The sequence below is a fragment of the Malus domestica genome, chromosome 14 (genome assembly GCF_042453785.1).
Source record: "Malus domestica chromosome 14, GDT2T_hap1".
In the NCBI taxonomy this organism is placed as follows: domain Eukaryota; kingdom Viridiplantae; phylum Streptophyta; class Magnoliopsida; order Rosales; family Rosaceae; genus Malus; species Malus domestica.
Window position 1 is genome coordinate 30,535,768 of NC_091674.1, and position 18,191 is coordinate 30,553,958.

At 34.4% G+C, this 18,191-nt stretch overlaps 3 protein-coding genes across 4 annotated transcripts; 2 read left to right on the forward strand and 1 right to left on the reverse strand.

Annotated features, from left to right (window-relative positions):
• Positions 1–1,680: 1,680 nt before the first annotated feature.
• On the reverse strand, positions 1,681–5,155 carry LOC103455612 (actin-interacting protein 1-2-like). The gene is made up of 6 exons (XM_008395189.4): positions 4,658–5,155; positions 4,387–4,548; positions 4,068–4,254; positions 3,464–3,886; positions 2,908–3,315; positions 1,681–2,279 (listed from the first exon to the last, which is right to left on the reverse strand). The coding sequence occupies exons 1-6, from the start codon at positions 5,050–5,052 to the stop codon at positions 2,022–2,024; spliced, it is 1,833 nt and encodes a 610-aa protein (XP_008393411.1). The 5' UTR covers positions 5,053–5,155; the 3' UTR covers positions 1,681–2,021.
• Positions 5,156–7,363: 2,208 nt separating this feature from the next.
• LOC103455611 (MYB-like transcription factor 4) lies at positions 7,364–10,712 on the forward strand. Its single transcript, XM_008395188.4, has 3 exons — positions 7,364–7,670; positions 8,007–8,136; positions 10,085–10,712. The coding sequence occupies exons 1-3, from the start codon at positions 7,541–7,543 to the stop codon at positions 10,383–10,385; spliced, it is 561 nt and encodes a 186-aa protein (XP_008393410.1). The 5' UTR covers positions 7,364–7,540; the 3' UTR covers positions 10,386–10,712.
• A 4,900-nt stretch (positions 10,713–15,612) lies between these two features.
• MYB17 (myb-related protein 308-like) lies at positions 15,613–17,546 on the forward strand. Of its 2 annotated transcripts, none has more exons than XM_070811530.1 (3): positions 15,613–15,891; positions 16,166–16,295; positions 16,971–17,546. In XM_070811530.1, the coding sequence occupies exons 1-3, from the start codon at positions 15,774–15,776 to the stop codon at positions 17,299–17,301; spliced, it is 579 nt and encodes a 192-aa protein (XP_070667631.1). In that variant the 5' UTR covers positions 15,613–15,773; the 3' UTR covers positions 17,302–17,546. The 2 variants fall into 2 exon arrangements, with proteins under 2 accessions (XP_070667631.1, NP_001280904.1); NM_001293975.1 differs by having other exon boundaries at positions 15,692–15,842; positions 16,971–17,533.
• Positions 17,547–18,191: the final 645 nt, after the last annotated feature.

The following is an 18,191-nucleotide window of genomic DNA, read 5'->3' on the forward strand; positions in this document are numbered from 1 at the left end:
GTTATTTTTCTGTAATTTCATAACTAGTGTGGATTATTTTGGTTCAGTTTAAGAAATAGTGTGAGTTATTTTGCAGTAGTTCCAAAAATAGTGTGATTATTTTGGTTTGGTTTTAGAAATAGTGTGGTTCTTTTGGTTCAATTTCAAAAATAGTGTGGTTATTTTGGTTCAATTTCAAAAATAGTGTATTTGTTTTGCTATAATTTCAGAAATAGTGTGAGTTATTTGGTTCAGTTTAAAAAATAATGTGGTTATTTTGCTATAATTCCAAAAATGGTGTTTATTTTGTTCTATTACAGAAGTAGTGTATGTTATTTTAGTTTAATTTTCAAAAGAAGTTACAATTAATAATACTAAAACCAATATAAGAAGTGTATACACTACCTTATAGCTTTCACATCTTCCGACCATGCATATTTGAATAAGGTTGCCACCGGTGGAACCTATTACATTTTTACACTATCTTTTTTGGTAAAAAAAAAAAAAATGTGTCCCAACAGATATTTGACACAAAAAAACAAGGTTTTTTCCTTCTAAAATTATTATTTTTAGACTGTTAATCAAATCAATCATTTTATTAGACTATAATATTTTATTGAATCTACATCTTTAAAATAATAAAACTACTCTCTAGAACACACGTGTTCTATACATCCATCATCCTTTTCTATCTTGGTCCTTCTCTTTTTCTCTCTCCAGCTCTCTCATTTTTTCCATCTAAGTTTCAACTTTCTACAGCTGATGGGCGGCATAAATGACCACAATTCCTACTAGAAATATAAGAAGGGCTTGGGTATTTAAAAAATAAAAAAAGAAATGCAGCAACATCAGTGCACCGCTGCAAACCAAAAGCAAACCCAGCTTCCAACAGGGTCAAAAGATCAGAGGGGCAGAATTCTCACTCTCAGTAGCAATTTCTGACGAGCAGAGGGGTGGCCGCCCTTCCTCGTCCCTCTGCTCACTTTTTTTCGACAATGGAGGAGTTGCTTCGTATATTTGCTTGGGCACCTGAAAGCTCAAACTGTCGCAGGGTACAAAAACGTAGATTGGGTGGAGATCGAGTGAGAAAGAGATTGATTCAAATACAAAATGGTTAAATTGGAATCGAATTGAGTATAAAAACAATAGTAGAGATTAGACGGAGAGATCGAGAAAGGGATAGAAGATTAAATTGGCAAAGACTAGATGTCAAGGGTAAAATTGGAAACTAATTGCTTGGGCGAGTCTTATTGGGCTGGTTTAATGTTGGATTTGTACTAACCATTAAATAAACTTATAGCATGATTTTAGTTAAAACTCAAAGTTTTCAAGTTTTTTTGGTTAGTTTTCCTTTGATAAAATGGTCACGTTTTAGGATTTCGTCAATTTGTCAAATTTTAATTGATTTGTCGACGATATTTGATTTTGATCTAAGGTCAATATTTGTTGAATCCCCATCCTTGCGAATTTCCCCAATTTTGGACACATTGCCAAACAACCACGATGGTGTAACCCAGTTGTTGGGGACGAATTCTAGGCTCATATTTTATAGGGCACATCATGGATTCAATTTTGAGTTTTGATGAATGCATGGTTGTGGCTAGGAGAGAGACTGAAATACCTTTGAGTCTTCCGGCCCCCAAGGGTGGACTCACCACCATCCAATCCCCTTTGAAAAAAAAAAAACACTGCGGAACACAATTGATGACAAAATGTAATTCCATAAATAAAAATAATAATTACAACATAAAGTTAAGTACTTCAAACTTTCCTCGCAAAAACCAGAAAAGAAAGGATTCACAAAAAACCCACCTACTCCAAGCTGCAAGGTCACGATCCCTGTTAAAAGACAGCCAATCTGTCTATGAAAAACGCTGTTCGTGACACACCAGACAACAGAAACTATGTCTTGATACTTTACAATTCATGGAAATATCCCTTCTCATGCTTCCACCATTCGGAAACTCGCAAACCCATGAAATCCGGCAAAAACTCCATCCATCTTATTCTTTCCTTGACCCTAAGAAGCCCTCCGTGTTTCTTCATTGCGGAGTCAACCTCCAGACACGAACAAATGCATCCTCCCCTGAGCTTACCAGAGTGTGCTCATCGGTGAAAGTTATGCCGTAGACGCCACCCAAGTGTGCACCCTTAATGGTTACACGGCTTGCTGGAGGCTTGTCGACTTCATATATGATAACACACGTGTCAAGAGATCCAGTTGCAACCAGTGTGCTATCAGGAGACCAAGCAAGGCAGTTTATTCGAGCAGTATGGTACAGCATGTTCTTAAGCTTGATCTGGAAGAAAATAAAGCACAATCTTTCATATAAAAAGCATGAAAAATAGTATCACTAATTAACAATTAATTAGTCCAACAATAGCCAATAGGCAGGAATCATTCTAAGTTCCAGTGTGCTACCACATAATCTATCTGAACGTAGTTTTATCGTTAGATGAAACATCACGTCACAACCGCATAATTTAACAGATCAAGTTCCCAAGTTCTCAGCAAAAAAAAATTGCAATAGATATGAAATCATTTATTTGAGATTCTAATATGCACATCTATCATTTCATAAGCTCTAGACTCAAATGTCAGTCATAAGTGTGCTCACAAGAAAGATATACTTGCCGACAAGAACGAACTGGATACAGATTTTACCAGTTGAACTTGATCACTTTGCCTGTATCATACTTATGTCTCCTAAAAATCATGCATTTGACTAAATTTGGATAAACAAACAAGATCAGCTGATAAGGGATTGATGCATACATCTAAAACCATACGCATTCATAGACACACAAAAACACCTCTTATTTTATCCCTTTTCACCATAAATGTCAATAATACCCGAACAATGGTTGTAACTTAATAATATTAGAATGATGAAAACAAACAGTGGCTGAGGACAATGAGCACGCTACCTCTCGAGAGGCACGGTCCCAGACGACAGCTTCTCGGTTCAAGTCTCCCGATGCAAACATAGAAACATCAGGAGAGTAACGGATGACAGAAATGGGTCCCCGATGCTTCTCCAAAACAGCCTCTTCATTAAGTGTATCACCTGTTATAGAATACATATGCAGTTTACCGTCCTGCCCACCAACAATGGCTTCACATCCATCTGGTGAAATAGTACATGCAGTCACAGTGAACCCAAGGTTTACAGTTGATAAAACTTTCGTGCCACGGAGCATGACAACTCCTGTATCAGTTGAAACCAAAGCAAGTTCAGGAGATAGAAGCGCAAGGCTTATGTCCTTTGGCTGACTTCCAATATCAATAGCCTCTGCAGCTCCACATTGATCACTGTGGAGAGGAACTCTCCAAACCTGGGTAGTAATAAGAAAAATGCAAGAGGAAAGAAACTGAGAGAAGGCAAAAATCCTAATCGGGCAAAACAGTTTTCATATAGAATAAAATGCAAAGGAGATACAATTGAATTGCATGAAACTAAAAAGAGTACACAATTATTATCACCTTATTGTCAAATCCACATGTAATGATTTCTTCGTCAACAGCTGCTAAACACTTTATTTGAGAATTCTCTTTCCTTTTTAACTTTCCGCCGTATCCAGCACCTTGAATCCATTTAACAATAAGACCATCATAGCTACTAGACAATACAAGTTTCGGGTTACTCTTTAGAACAGCTAATGAAGTAACATTCTTCATGTGTCCGGATATCAGTAGAGGGGCTTTGTCAAGGTTGCTTGCTGAGAATATACTAATGAAGCCTCCAAGAGAAACTGTAACAATATGATCGTTCTGCCATAGACACCCAACTAGCATGTCATCCACTCCACCTGACCCAGGAGGAGGCAATGTTTTCGTCAGCTTCCCATTATTATCCTCAGACATCTCCCATACTTTTGCCGACTTGTCAGCAGACACAGTCAGAACCTAAAATTTAAAATGGAACCGATCAGCACATTCAATCAAGGAACCAAGACAAACAATTTTATAACAGAGAAAATAAAAAGACACAAAGTTGCGATCTTTATAAGGCGGTGAAACAGATAACAGTTGGTCAGGCCTAATTATGTAAAATTCTGGGTAACTAAATGAACATCTCATGTTCTACCTGTTTACCATCAGGACTCCAGCTAAGAGCATAAATACTGCCTTTGTGGCCATCTTCCGAGGACAGCTCTCCGATCTTATCCGCAGTCTTTCCATCATAAACAATACCACTTTTATCTGAGCTTACAGTGATAAACTTACTACCATCTGGAGAGAACCTTATACAATTCACGAAATTTGAATGATCCCTAAACATCCAAAAATCGAAGAATACTTCGAGTCAGGGAAGCAACACAAAGAAAAACACCCAGACAGATATACAAAAGTACAATGTGATTAAAGCAATAAGATTTCGAGTTAAATCATGCTAATGAACAAACCTGAGAGACAGCTTGAATTTGAAAGGCGGTCCTTCGTAGAAATTCACCAAGAAATCCTCTCCACAAGTAACGATTCGAAAGGGCCTCGTCGGCTTAAACGCGCAGCTTAACACTCGCTTCGAGTGCCCATCAAAATCCCCAACTGTTGAGCCCGAATCCCACCTATTCAATCAATTTTCTCACTAACCAAACGCAAGATGCCGAAAAACCACCAAAAAAGAAAACCCATTTCGCAAATTGTAAATTGTAAAATCAAAACGACGAAGCTTACATGAACGCGCGAACGAAGGATTTTCCTTTGCCCTCGCCGGAAGCAACGATCCTCAATCCGTCGGGGGACCACTGGAGGTCGTCGATCCGACCCGAAAGGACCTTGAACTCGTTCTTCAACACGAAGTCGTTGTGGGTCCCCCAGATCCTGACGGTGCCGGAGACGTCGGCGGACGCGATCCACTCGCCGTTGGGGGAGAACCTAGCGACGGTGACGGGGTAGGCATGCTCGGCGTAAACGGCGACGTCGAGGGGGTTCCGGAGGCTCATGATGATTACGGATCTGCCATTGGTGTAGAGGAGCTTGTCGGATTTTGGGTCGCCGGAGATCAGAATCCCACGGCCTCGCTCCGTTGACGGGACGCAGGCGTAGGCTTCGGTGAGCTTGGGGGTCATTTTTGGAATTTTGGGAAAAATGAGAAGTGGGGATTTGAAAGCCCGCGGTATATATAGGTGGTGGGAGGGTACGAATAGAGTGACGAGGGAGAGATTTCCGAGAATTCTAAAGATCTTCCAATCACATATGTTCATCATATATTGATTGTTCATCATATATCGTGTGATCAGTTTTTATCAGATATTATTTATATTCAATTTTAAATAAAATTTTTTAATAATTTTTATAGTATGATAAATTAATATGATTGGAATATCAACAAATGTGATTAGAACGTTCCCAAAATCCTCACAAAAACAACCGTCGAGGATCCGATGATTATGGTTGCCAGTGTAGAGCTATGCGGAGTTTTGGAAATGTTCAAAAGGGAAAGTGGACTTGAACACGTGTCAGTGTGGGAGTCGTCAGATCCAGAAATGGAGGATTACCTTTATCTCCTCCTCCTTTCTACTTTTTATTTTTTTATTTTTTTTTATTTTTGTAATTCGTGCTTGCATGATCGAATTAAGTTAAATTAAATTAAAATGGTGTTTTCATGCATGTCTATGCATTTTTGTGTGGTTTAATTTTCACCGATCTATCTTCATACTAACAATTTAACATACTAGAGGCCTTTAAGGTAAGTGAATCTTACTATTTTTTATTTAAATGATGATTAGTTGTGGGGTTCACGCTATATTAAATTTGTACAATTCAAACTATTTATTTTTCAAGTTGTACATATTTTAAATCATCCTTGTAAAATTTTATCCAAATCGAAGATATTTGAGACATCTAATTGAGTTCAAATAAATTGATGAACACATTGTTTTATAAGAAGCAATGAAATTTTTATTGTGATAATTAAATAGGCATATTATTTCGAATTAAATTTTTTATAAGAATGATCTAATAATCGAAACTTATAAAATAGACAGTTTAGATCGTTGAAGTTCAATATAGAGTGTGTCCCAAAATTAAATTAATTGGATGAACAAGATTGGGCTTGGGTCACCTCCAAGCCAGAACCAACCTTGCCGTCCGGGCCTAGCCCACTTTCAGTCACTAGACCTAATTTCATGCCGAGTTCTGTTTGGTACGAGAAGAGTAGGGATTCGGGATGACGTAATTTATATCGATAATTTTGTGGTTGTGGGGATCGATGTGGTACATTCGTCTTTCAATTAAAACATTGTCATCCCCAAACCAGGACCCACCAAGAAACACTTATCTACAACTAAATGTCCGGTGATATTAAGTCAAGATAATTATATATTGTCATGTATTTTAACTTTTTAATATGAGAGTACAAAATTGCTTAAGATCCGAAAGATCGTCATTCTCAAATTAGGATCTTAACGGAGATAAACTTACTTTCAACAAGATGCCACTGTGGTTGTATTTCAAGACAACTATATATGCACTGTCATACGTTTTATTTATTTTTTCCATGTGAAAATTCTTATAACAACCCCAAGCTATTCACATTTCAACAAGAAATATCACTTAATTACCTAATCAATATATCAACCAGAATATTTCAATTATTTAGTCAAAATTCGTTCTTAATTACAATGAATATTTGGTAGTCATAAAGTTTGTATAAACTGAGCTTTATGGTAACAATTCCTGTCAAAGAAAATACTTCAAAATTGGTTACTATTTGGTAGACTGGTACAATAACTAACTGATCAGTGAAACACTTTTTAAGGCTTTTAATCCATAATAATCTATGTGATTAGTATAACTTTTCGCTTTGATTCATTACAATGAAAATTAATAGAAGTAGTCTCTGAGTTTATCCACCGTAAATCATTATGGTTCTTCTGTGAAAAATATGTCAATATCCTCATCAAGTGAAGGAGTTGGATTGCCAAAGATACGCTTAAAAACGTGGTCACGTAATCATTCACATGACAATTTAATGAACATTGTACTGATTTTTCACATAATGACCAAAATTATTTACAATAGACAAACTCAAATATCACTTCTATTAATTTTCATTATCAGGGACCTAAATAAAGAGTTAAATCAGTTTCAGAGATTATTGGATAAAAATCCTTTTCAAGTGGTAGCCAAGGGAAAGCCCACCCACTTAAAAATTAGGTTAGCTGTGGAAAATATGGTCAAAGGTAAGTGGTGCACATTCTCACCTCACCAAACCATGCACATTCTTGCCATTCATACACATAAAAACATGCATGCTTGGGTAAAAACAACCAGTCCATCCTAAACTTGTAAGCACCTCCAAATTCTCCCCTACCGCGCACACACTGACACACGTCCACAGAAAACTTTATATGTTATTATATATCTTCCTGTTTCCCTACCTCTAATCCATATCCTATATTCATGGGGCCTCAGCACTAGATTTCTCTCTCTCTCTCTCTGTCTCTCTCTGGAAGACGAACTTTTTATATATCAATAACCCCAAGTACCTAACTGCTGCATGCTATTGCATATGTTGTTTGTAGTTAATCAGAAACTTGCTAGGGTTTTTGATCAATGAGGAAGCCTGGTTGTGATAAGATAGAGACGAACAAAGGAGCATGGTCTAAGCAAGAAGATCAGAAACTGATTGACTACATCCAGAAACACGGTGAAGGTCGTTGGAATTCTCTTCCTAAGGCTGCAGGTGTGTGTATAGTGTATACTGCAGATACATCTTCTAAATTCTGATCAATTGCTTAATTAATTCATGGACTTTTACTTCTTGATCGGTGTGTAGCTAGCTAGGGTATATTATCTTGTAATTTACCTAATATATTATTGTATATATCATATCGATACGAATATGCATGATGAATCATGATCGGGGAAGTAAACCATCGATTCCCCATCGTGATAATAGTATATATAATTTATATTGACTAGTATTGAAGAAAAAGAGGTGATATATAGATGATATGTAACTTTTCAGAGTTCATGTACATGTTGAATAGTATTATTGTTGATGATGAATCATGATTAGGGTTGCGTCGGTGTGGCAAAAGTTGTCGACTGAGATGGATAAACTATCTAAGGCCAGATCTTAAACGCGGAAGTATTGGAGAAGATGAAGAGGACCTCATCATCAGGCTTCATGCACTCCTGGGGAATCGGTATGCATTTACATATAAAGAATAAGATTCTCTTCCCTTCAAATTTCTCTCCCTCTAGTCTCATCCTATGCGATTAAGTTACGTTAACATCTTGTGTTGACTTCTTTATAGAGAGAGAAAGACAAAAAGAAATGTGAGAGAGGAGGAGAGGAAAGGCGATTTGGAGGGGAGAGAATTCTACTCCCATATAAAAACTGCTCTAATCTCAAATTAACTCAATACATATATGTATTACCCCCTTTCCCGAAATTAATTCTTCAATTATAGGATTGCCCAAACAACCTAACTAGAAGAGAGGGTAATTGAGTTTGGAAACAATCATATATTTAATTTTCTTCCAATACATAGTTATATAAGTACTAATTTGTATATGCCTATTATCATATATTAATTTACATAATTACAACCATATTTGTATATTATAAGTAAATCTTAATTAAATTTGGGGCTTTTTTTTTTTTGAACAGACGATAATATCTACACCACAGGGGTCAGTGAGTGAGCTGAGCCTCACAATGGGCTAGCAGTAACATGATTCAAATTCACATTTGGCAAGAATCAAACCTAAAACCTCTTACATACAAGTGAAGACAAATATCACTAGACCGTAGTACTAAGTGGCTCTGGCCATTTAGATTTGGGTTCAAAAATCAACATGGTTATTAAGTTAAGTCCAGTATTATATTTGCTCCATTTTTATTTCTTTTATACACATTATATATATTTATTTAAATATTAGAGATAAGCAAGTGGCCCTCTACTATAGTGGTGGAGATGAGTGTTGCCCTTACCCTGTAGCATGGGTTCGAATCTCGTCGGCTTCCTAATCTAACATCTAATCTAACAAATCTATGGTTTGACCCAAAAAAAAATTATTAGAGATAAATTAAAACCTTCTAATTTCATGTATCTTTTTATTTCAATAAATCTACTTAATATCTTCTAACAACAAGCTAATATACTAACACAAATCCATCTGCAGAATATACGACCCTAACTCAAGTAACAAATATGTGAATGTATATTATACATATAAGAACTTAGCTGAAAGGTACAAAAACATAATATACCTATAAGCAAGACACAATAATATGTGATACACGTAGGAAGAAGAACAAGAAGGAACAAAAAAAAATGAAATAAGAAGAGATAATTGGAAAGAAATTTAATTTTTATAATAAATCATATTATTAAAGAGGTAATTATCTAAAGTTTTTTTTTTTTTGTCAAACAATAGATTTTGTTAGATTAGATATTAGATTAGCCACTAACGGGGTTTGAAGAGCTCAACTCATTTCCATTACTGTGGTAAATGGTCACTTGCCAATAGATAGGTTTAGCAAAGTTAGCAATAGAACAATTTTTGTCAACCAAAAGTGGGTGAAATGACTATTTAGTCTTTTATTACACATAAAAAAAATGATGAACAATAATGTAATTTTACATATTTAGATTTTACTTTTTTTTTTATTGAAGGATCACCTTCATGTGATATTATGATATATCTAATATTAAAAAACAATAAAAAAACTCTCACTCCCGCTCCCATCCCACCCACTTTCTCTTTCCCCCTCTCTTATTCCCATTTAAAAAACAAAAATAAAAGGTGTTCATACACATAAAGTGGACTGTTCCTAATATAAGCTCAAAAAATTGAACTTATATCAAGTTTTCTCATTTTTATAAATAATCTATAATTCAATTATGCATATTAATTTCTTGTATACTTGGATTAGCTAGCCAAGTTGGTTAGTGCAATGCTTCCCCTACACCAAGGTCAAATCTTCCTTCATGTAGTTTAGCTTAAATTATGATATATCACCCTAGTCAAATTCATACTTAAAGATATTTTTTTTTAATTGAATTTGAGAGAATTCATATAAAACCTAAAAATATTTTGATCATGAGGACTAATATATTTATACGATATTTTGATGAATTTATTTAGGTGGTCACTGATAGCCGGAAGACTGCCGGGAAGGACAGACAATGAGGTGAAGAATTACTGGAACTCTCATATAAGGAAAAAATTATCAAAGATGGGAAGTACTCTTGATCCCAAAAAACCCCATGACCACCATGATCCTCACTTGAGAAGAGGCACTACTGCTGGTGTACCAGTTCTGCAGCCTGATGCTAGAAAACCAATATTATTTGCGTCGTCGTCGTCGGATTCCATGAGTACTGGTGCTAAAATTCACAGCAACGAAAGCGGTTTGCCTGACTTGAATCTCGACCTCTCACTTTAGCTAATTGTTTGTGGAAGAGAGGCAGAAGAGTACTATATGTAGTGTCTAGTTTAATTATATACACTCCACCACCACCAGGCTTCTTTTAGGCAATGGCCTTGGATACGTGGTTTGGCCTTAATTATGACTAGTGTGGTCGACTAGTATAAAGGTGTGTACGTAAACTGATCATAATTCATGGCTAGTTATTAGTGTGTGGACAATTGGATGCATATATATGCACATGACTACCAAGATCCTAGTTGTATGTGTATGTATGACTGCCAAGATTCTAGTTGTATGTGTATGTATGACTAAAATATATACTGAATTTGGATTGTTGAAATACATTACATAGTGAGCACTACATAATTGGTGTCAAAATATCAAAAGCGTGTGTCTCCGAATTCTTCCTATTATATTATTAGTTATAATATTATTTGAAACTCCTTGAAAGAGGTAATTAAGGGTTCATCTCTTGTATCTCTCCCATTATAGTAATGACAAATGCTTGATGTTAGAATTTGAAGGGATATGTAGTGTCTGGTTAAGATAAGAATCGACTGATATTGCAGTATACATGCATGCAACTGTTTTGCAATAAATATATCTTTTGTATCGTGTATTGTTGTTTATTCACTTTATGTTTCCAATTTTATGGTCAATATTCAAACGATCATAGAATGAGGTTCCATTTATACATGATTCAACAAATATCAATCTGCAAGGAAATCATTTTTCCCATACCTACAAATGTAGTTCCATTATTATTAATGCTCAATTGGACCAATATTAATTCATGCATGGCTCGCTCCTTAAGAAGTATGGTACATTAGTACAGCTCGGAATGAGAGGAGATATTTTCTTGTGTGTCCGGAACGGAGAGATTTTCTTGTGTGTCTGGAACACGGGATTGAACGTCACATGTTATTATATAATTGGAGTAAAATTTTATTTTTTAAAATATCCCTCTAACTGTATAATAATATTTGGTATCAGTCCCGTGTTCCGAGTACAATAAAAATTATCCCGAATGAGAGAACTCCATTAGCTAGAGAATGCAAATATTAATGCCTTTTGGTCAAGAATCTTCTTTCCAAACAACCAAAAGAAGAAGCTAAAAGCTACAAACTCTTGAATGCAGTAAAATTTAGCTTCCCTTTATTTTTTATAATTTTCAGTCGCGGATTCAAGAAATATTTTTTTGTTAGGAGCAAGATGCAGCCTTATCTCACATTTTCTCTTCGTGTTCACCATACTCAATTCCACGTCACTTTGTCTCTTCTTTCCTTATCTTGACTTGACCTTCTGAGTACTTTTGTCAAAAAATTTGCCCTAGTATAACTATACTTAGCTTCCTTAAACCTACAAAATTTCATTTGTATGTTTATGTATATGTCTTCGCTGGAGAGTATTAAGAAAGGCTGTTTTTTTTCTCTTTTTGTGCTTGGATATTCAGTATCAAATGAACTAGTCATGCTGAGTTAATTGTAGAGAGTGTGTTTTGGTTTTTAGATTGATTTGAATAAGGGTGTTACCGTGTTACTGATCTTAAAATAGAGTTGGATTGTAGGGATTAATGAGACAATAAAAAAGATGTGAGTTGAAACACATTTACAAGGATGCTGTTTTGTTCCTCTCTAAGATTTCTCTCTCTCAAACTGTCGACTTGTTCTTCTCTATTTAGCTCTCAGTGCTATGCCTAACACATATAACCAATTAGCAATATAAGGAATAACCTAACTTACTTATAAGCTTATGCAAAGTCCATTTTTCTATCAAAGTTGGATTCATTTTCAACATGCACCGTTATGTGTGGTGACTTTCAATCTTAACAACATAAACAGAGTGACGTACGCGCAACACAACTGGCCGTTGAACTTCAGACGTGAGACAACATATCCTAATATCATAAAAAAAAATTAAGCTCGCATTATAAAACTAGTTGACAATTTAAAAAGTAGTCGAATTTATTTAGTTATAAGCCTATAGAAAGATTTTTTTTTTTCCATTGACGTGAGATTTATTATTTTATCACCTAAAATTAAATGAAAGAACATGATGTAGCTTGATTCCAATTTCCAACCTTTTTTCTTGATGCTACTTTTGACTTTTCACCAAAAAACTTGAATGCATAGTTTTTCAATTCTCTGTTGAAAAAGAAGGAAACACTGACACTGCAGCACCCTTGGGCTACGGGCACAATGGAAAGAGCAAAATTTCAAAAGTTGTCTTTATTAGAGGCACAATATTTCGTTAATGTGATGAACGACTCAACTGAGAGAATTCAGTTTGCTCTGACTTTCCAAAACAAAGGGAATTGGATCCCATCAGCATCCACCACAATTCTAGAGATCTTCACATCTTAATTATTTATCGTATATCGAACGGTTATAAATTATTTAATTTTTTTATTTAAAAATAAACACAAATAATATCTGACAAAAACTGACCGCATGATATACGATGAATGACTAGGATGTGAAGATCCCTAAAATCCCCACAAAATGAATCGGGAGAGAATCCTCTTCCAAAACAAAGTAGTAAAAATCTAATGAGGATATTCGCCTTGGTGAGGATTCATGGAATCTTTTAATCATATTTATTTATTATATATCATGTAGTCAGAAAATCTTTTAAATATTTTATTTAAAATTAAATATAAATAGTACATAATATAATCGCACAATTTATGATAAATAGACACAATTAAATAATCTCCTGATCCTCAAACAGGATCAGAAATCAATCCCTTCGTTCAAAGCTAACAGTCAACTGTCTATTCTCTACCAACTCCACACATGAGATATGTTACAAGCAAACTCTCTCAAAATAATTTTTTTTATAAACTCTGCCACTTCACGATTCTAATTTTATAACAAAAAATATAAAGAGTTTCATCTTTTAAAGAATCTCTTTGACATTTTTTTATGTACATTTGCAGTAACAATATATTCCTTTTAAACCTGTGCATGCATGTACTATTATAAGAAAAAAAGTAATGCTAGGAAGATTAAATTTAGTAATAAAAGTTACAAATGAAATGATGTGTCTTCAATAGTAATGAACACATTTATCAACGCTTAAGTAACAAATGAAGCATAAACTTCATGTTGTTTAGTTTCTTAAATTTTGTCTACAAATTTAATTTTCCTAACTAACCTTAAAAAAATGTATAAATAGACTTCAGTATGCAACAACAATAATAAAGTAATTATGACTGTGAAACCGATGAATATAATATGATATAGGGTTTGCCATTGCCTCTGTATATGTTTGCTTAGACATTTTATCATTTTTTTTGCCAGAATCTAAAATCCGGTTTTCCTTGGTATTCTAAACCTTTTAAATGTCGCTGCGAAGAAGAAATCTAAAGTTTGGGCTTATTCCACAAATATTTAAATTGGATTGAGATCCTCTCGACGAATCGAACAATTTAAATTTAAATTCTGTTATTCTTATTAATTCATTTACCGGCACATTTCATATACTATCTTACTCTCCAACGCCTATTTATGAACGATTCGGATTGTTCGGTCTACTAACTCCGGAACGTGAGATCTGAGGATCTCATCCATTTACATGGACCTTTCTCGAAAAGTTGGTCATTCATTCATAGTATAAGGGTGTCAAATGTTCGTACACTTCACAGGAGGAAGCCGTCTGTCCTATGAACGATGCCCGTAAACAGATCACCTGCATGCGAATCTACCATTCAACGCGCGGGTGGACATGACTTACCCGAACAAGACTTGTCAGATTCCCTCTTGAATCCAGCCCTTTCGATTTTTAGTTTCTTTTATTTTTTATTTTTATCAGAATCCTTTGGTATAAACAGGCAGAGAGAAAAAGAGAGAATTCTCATCCACAAAAAATAATCATTATGGATAATGGATGTATCAAGGATTAAGTAACTAAGCAGAGATAGTTCGTCTACTTCGACCCCAAGAGAAAAAAAATGTTTTGGCCATGCATTCTTACTTAGAATTTGCTATTCACACACTCTTTTTTATTTTCTCATAGTCTTGTTAATTTTTGTTTATTAATTTTTATATTAGATCCGACGACAGAAAATTATAAAATATGTGTGAAAACTAAAACTGAGTGTGTGCATAACACCACCCTTTAACTTTTAGTCGATATAGTACATTAGAAATTTTGAAGTTACCTTTTATTTTTTTAGTATTATTACTAAATTATGAAGGAAATAAGAGAAACAATAGACCATTCAAATTAATTATAAATTAAATGTAACCATGACAAGGAAAGTGTCAATTTATTGATATATTTGTCAAAAATTTCATTGTGTTATTAGCACTCGATGACCATTTAGATTAGTAGTATTTAGTCTCCACTTTGTTGATAGAATTGACTATATCGAGGTTAAATATCATGTGTACCACAGTTGCTTAGTAAAAAAAATGCCCTTGGTTTTATTTTTCAGTTGAAGAAACCAATTATCCGCAATATTATTTACACCCTTTTTAATTAACATGAAGAGGCCTTTTGTCATTTGGAAATGTGTCAAAGACATCAAAATGTTTTCACATTTAAATAGCTGACTGTAAATTACGTTTTTTTTTTTAATGTTCAAGGTTAAGAGAATGGATAATGTTTGTGTCCTCACATTTGCAATTTATGTTTGTGTCCTCACATTTACGATTAGCGAATCTTTACCGTCCAAACATCATAATTGGAATCGTTCATTTTCTTTATCATCATCTAAAGTTCATATATGCAAAAAAAGTTATTTAATTTTAAGATCTTTTAACAATTCATATGCATAAAACAAATTGACGGTTCATCATGAGGATGCTACTTGTTACCACAATGGTTGATTGGTTTAACACGTATGAATGATTAAACGATTCCAAATTGTATGATTTTTTACATATATGATATTTAGATGATGATAAAGAGAATAAACAATTCTGATTATAGTATTCAGGCGATAAATTTTCGTTAATTGTAAGTGGATGGTAAGTAAATTCCCATGAGGAACGCAAGCATTAGGATTACTCTAGGTATTAATATTGTTGCTTAACTTTGTTGCGTGATATATAGAAAGGATAATAGAAAAAATATTTCATAAGGTTAGCATAGTACCAGACACCGTCACACACACCAAACCCTCGACAGAAGATGTGTAGTTAAATTACCCAACTGTAAGTCAAGCGGAGTAGTCAGAAAACTTTGTTATATTGTTCTCTAGCCCCCTTCACTTGGGCAGCTCTCTCTCTCTCTCTCTCTCTCTCTCTCTCTCTCTCTCTCTCTCTCTCTCTCTCTCTCTCTCTCTCTCTCTCTCTCTCTGCACTTGCTGTAAGAAGAACTTCAATATTACTACTGTAATGAGGAAACCTTGCTGTGAGAAGAAAAAGACGAACAAAGGAGCATGGTCGAAGCAAGAAGATGAGAAGCTCACTGAATTTGTTGAAAAAAATGGCGAAGGAAGCTGGCGCTCCCTTCCACTTGCTGCAGGTATACATGCACTTCCTCTTGCACTTACAAAACCAAAAACATGTGGAAGGTATATTGCTCTGGTGAATAGGACATTTTTCCTTCTCTTCGGTTCAAACCATTCTTCAGTGCCTTAATATACGTTGGAGTAATAATATCAATTCTCGGAAGAAAAAAAAAATCATTAACATGGACAAATTCGCTCATGTACACTCACATACACATGTAGTTCTCAATTAATTCTTAACTTATAAGTTTGAAAAATATTTATTAAATGTATATGGTTCCTTATTTTTCATTAATCTTAATTATTGATCATCATTTGAAATTTAATAATGGTGCAGGCTTGCTCCGTTGTGGAAAGAGCTGTAGATTAAGATGGGTAAATTATCTAAGGCCAAACTTGAAACGTGGCAACTTTGGTGAAGATGAAGAGGACCTAATCATCAAGCTCCATGCACTTCTTGGAAACAGGTATACTGCTCGCGAATAGACAAATATGTTTATAACAATTTGAGAAAAAGAAGAAATTAAGAGGGAATATTTTGAAAGAAGATAACCCTCTATCATATACATGCAGGAGTAGAGTTTCTGAAAAATTTCAAGCAAACATAAAAAGGGAATATTTTGATAGGATGAAAAATCAAAGATTTTTTTTTTTTTTTGAGGTTAATTAATTAACTTTTTTTCATTGGAGCCTTATGCATTTGCTAGAGTCTGAATAAATTGCAACAATAATCCTAATTGATAATGCATGCTCCTCTCTAGCTATTGCATAATTTCCTAATGGTACTATATGATGGTAATACGTGCTTCATGATGATAATTACTAATATATATATATATATATATATATTAAATTAAATAGCTAAGAGAATGTTTGATAACCATTTTATTTTTTTATTTTTTAGTTTTCGTTAAAAAGATTGTTTGATAAGTATTTGACAGCTAGTTTGTGAGTCTTAAAATTTGGCTTGATTTTGGTTTTGAAAAAAAATTAAAAATAAAAATTGATAATCGAAAACAAACAAATGGTCCCTATAAACTAGCCGTATAGGCAGGTTGGCCTTCTTTATTCATAATTAAGAGTACTAATTGCTGAAACTATATATTGATCATGTATTAATGTTACTTGTAAAATTCAAATAGGTGGTCGCTAATTGCTGGAAGATTGCCGGGACGAACTGACAATGAAGTGAAGAATTACTGGAACACTCATCTAAGGAGAAAACTAATACAAATGGGAGTTGACCCCAATAACCATCGCATAGGACACACACAGAATATTGGCCTTTCAAAATCATCATTTGGCTCCAGAAAAGCAAATCATCCATGCAAAGCCGCGAATTCTCAAGGGGATAACGACTCTGATGATCATCAGAAACCATTTACAGATTCTGCAAGCGGCCCGGAAAGCAACACAAGCTGCAGTGGTTTGCCTGACCTTAATCTTGATCTCACAATAGGCCTTCCAAGTTAATTTCGATACTGAACAAGTAGTTTTCATTAGTTGAGTTTCTGTTATTGTCATTGTCAGCTAGTTAAGGTGAAATTAAAACTTCAAATTTGAATAGGTAGAGATAGCTTTTTCATGCTAAATAGGAGTAGCAAAAAAGTAGAATTAATTAGTTCTATAGTTATGTAAATGGAGACTTGAGAGATATATTAAGAATGTGATTAGCTGGACGCATTTCTTGCTTTGCCGGCTCAAATGTTTTTCCCAAATCAATGTTTATAGATTATGATTCTGTAACTCGTAGATTTTTCAAAACATCGATGTTACACTTGTACGCCTAGTAGTGCAAAAAACTTTGAATGTAATCGACCCTTTATTGGACATATATATCCAATGCCCTTAACTAGTTGGAAGAAATTTATAGCTCAGCTGATTGGCACTCTTCCATCCAGTGCCTCTTGTATTAAAAGAATTATTTCCTAACTATATAGGTGGAACGTAAAATTAATCAAGGTACATGCCGAGACTCTTGTAGATGTCAGTATATATGTGTCTGCATATATATACACAATACAAATTGTGTCAGGTGATACAACAGAGAATTTAGCAACTGTTCAAACTAAGGTAGCTAGATTGTGATATATTAGAGAATTATTATTATTTTGGTTTTCATGCAAAGGGTTATTAAGCAAGCTAGCCATGTGACGAGAGTTATATTATTTATGGTGATAAAAGAAACCAAGCTTTTACTCTTCTTTTTTTTGGAAACTACTTAGGCTTATATAAGAGCTTTTTATACTTATTAGAACCTTTTTATGCACCAGTTTTGAGAACAGAGAAAATTTGTGAAGTAATATCTAACTTTCCTCATCTTTGTGGACCGGTTTACTTGTCTAATAATTAGGATTGATTTT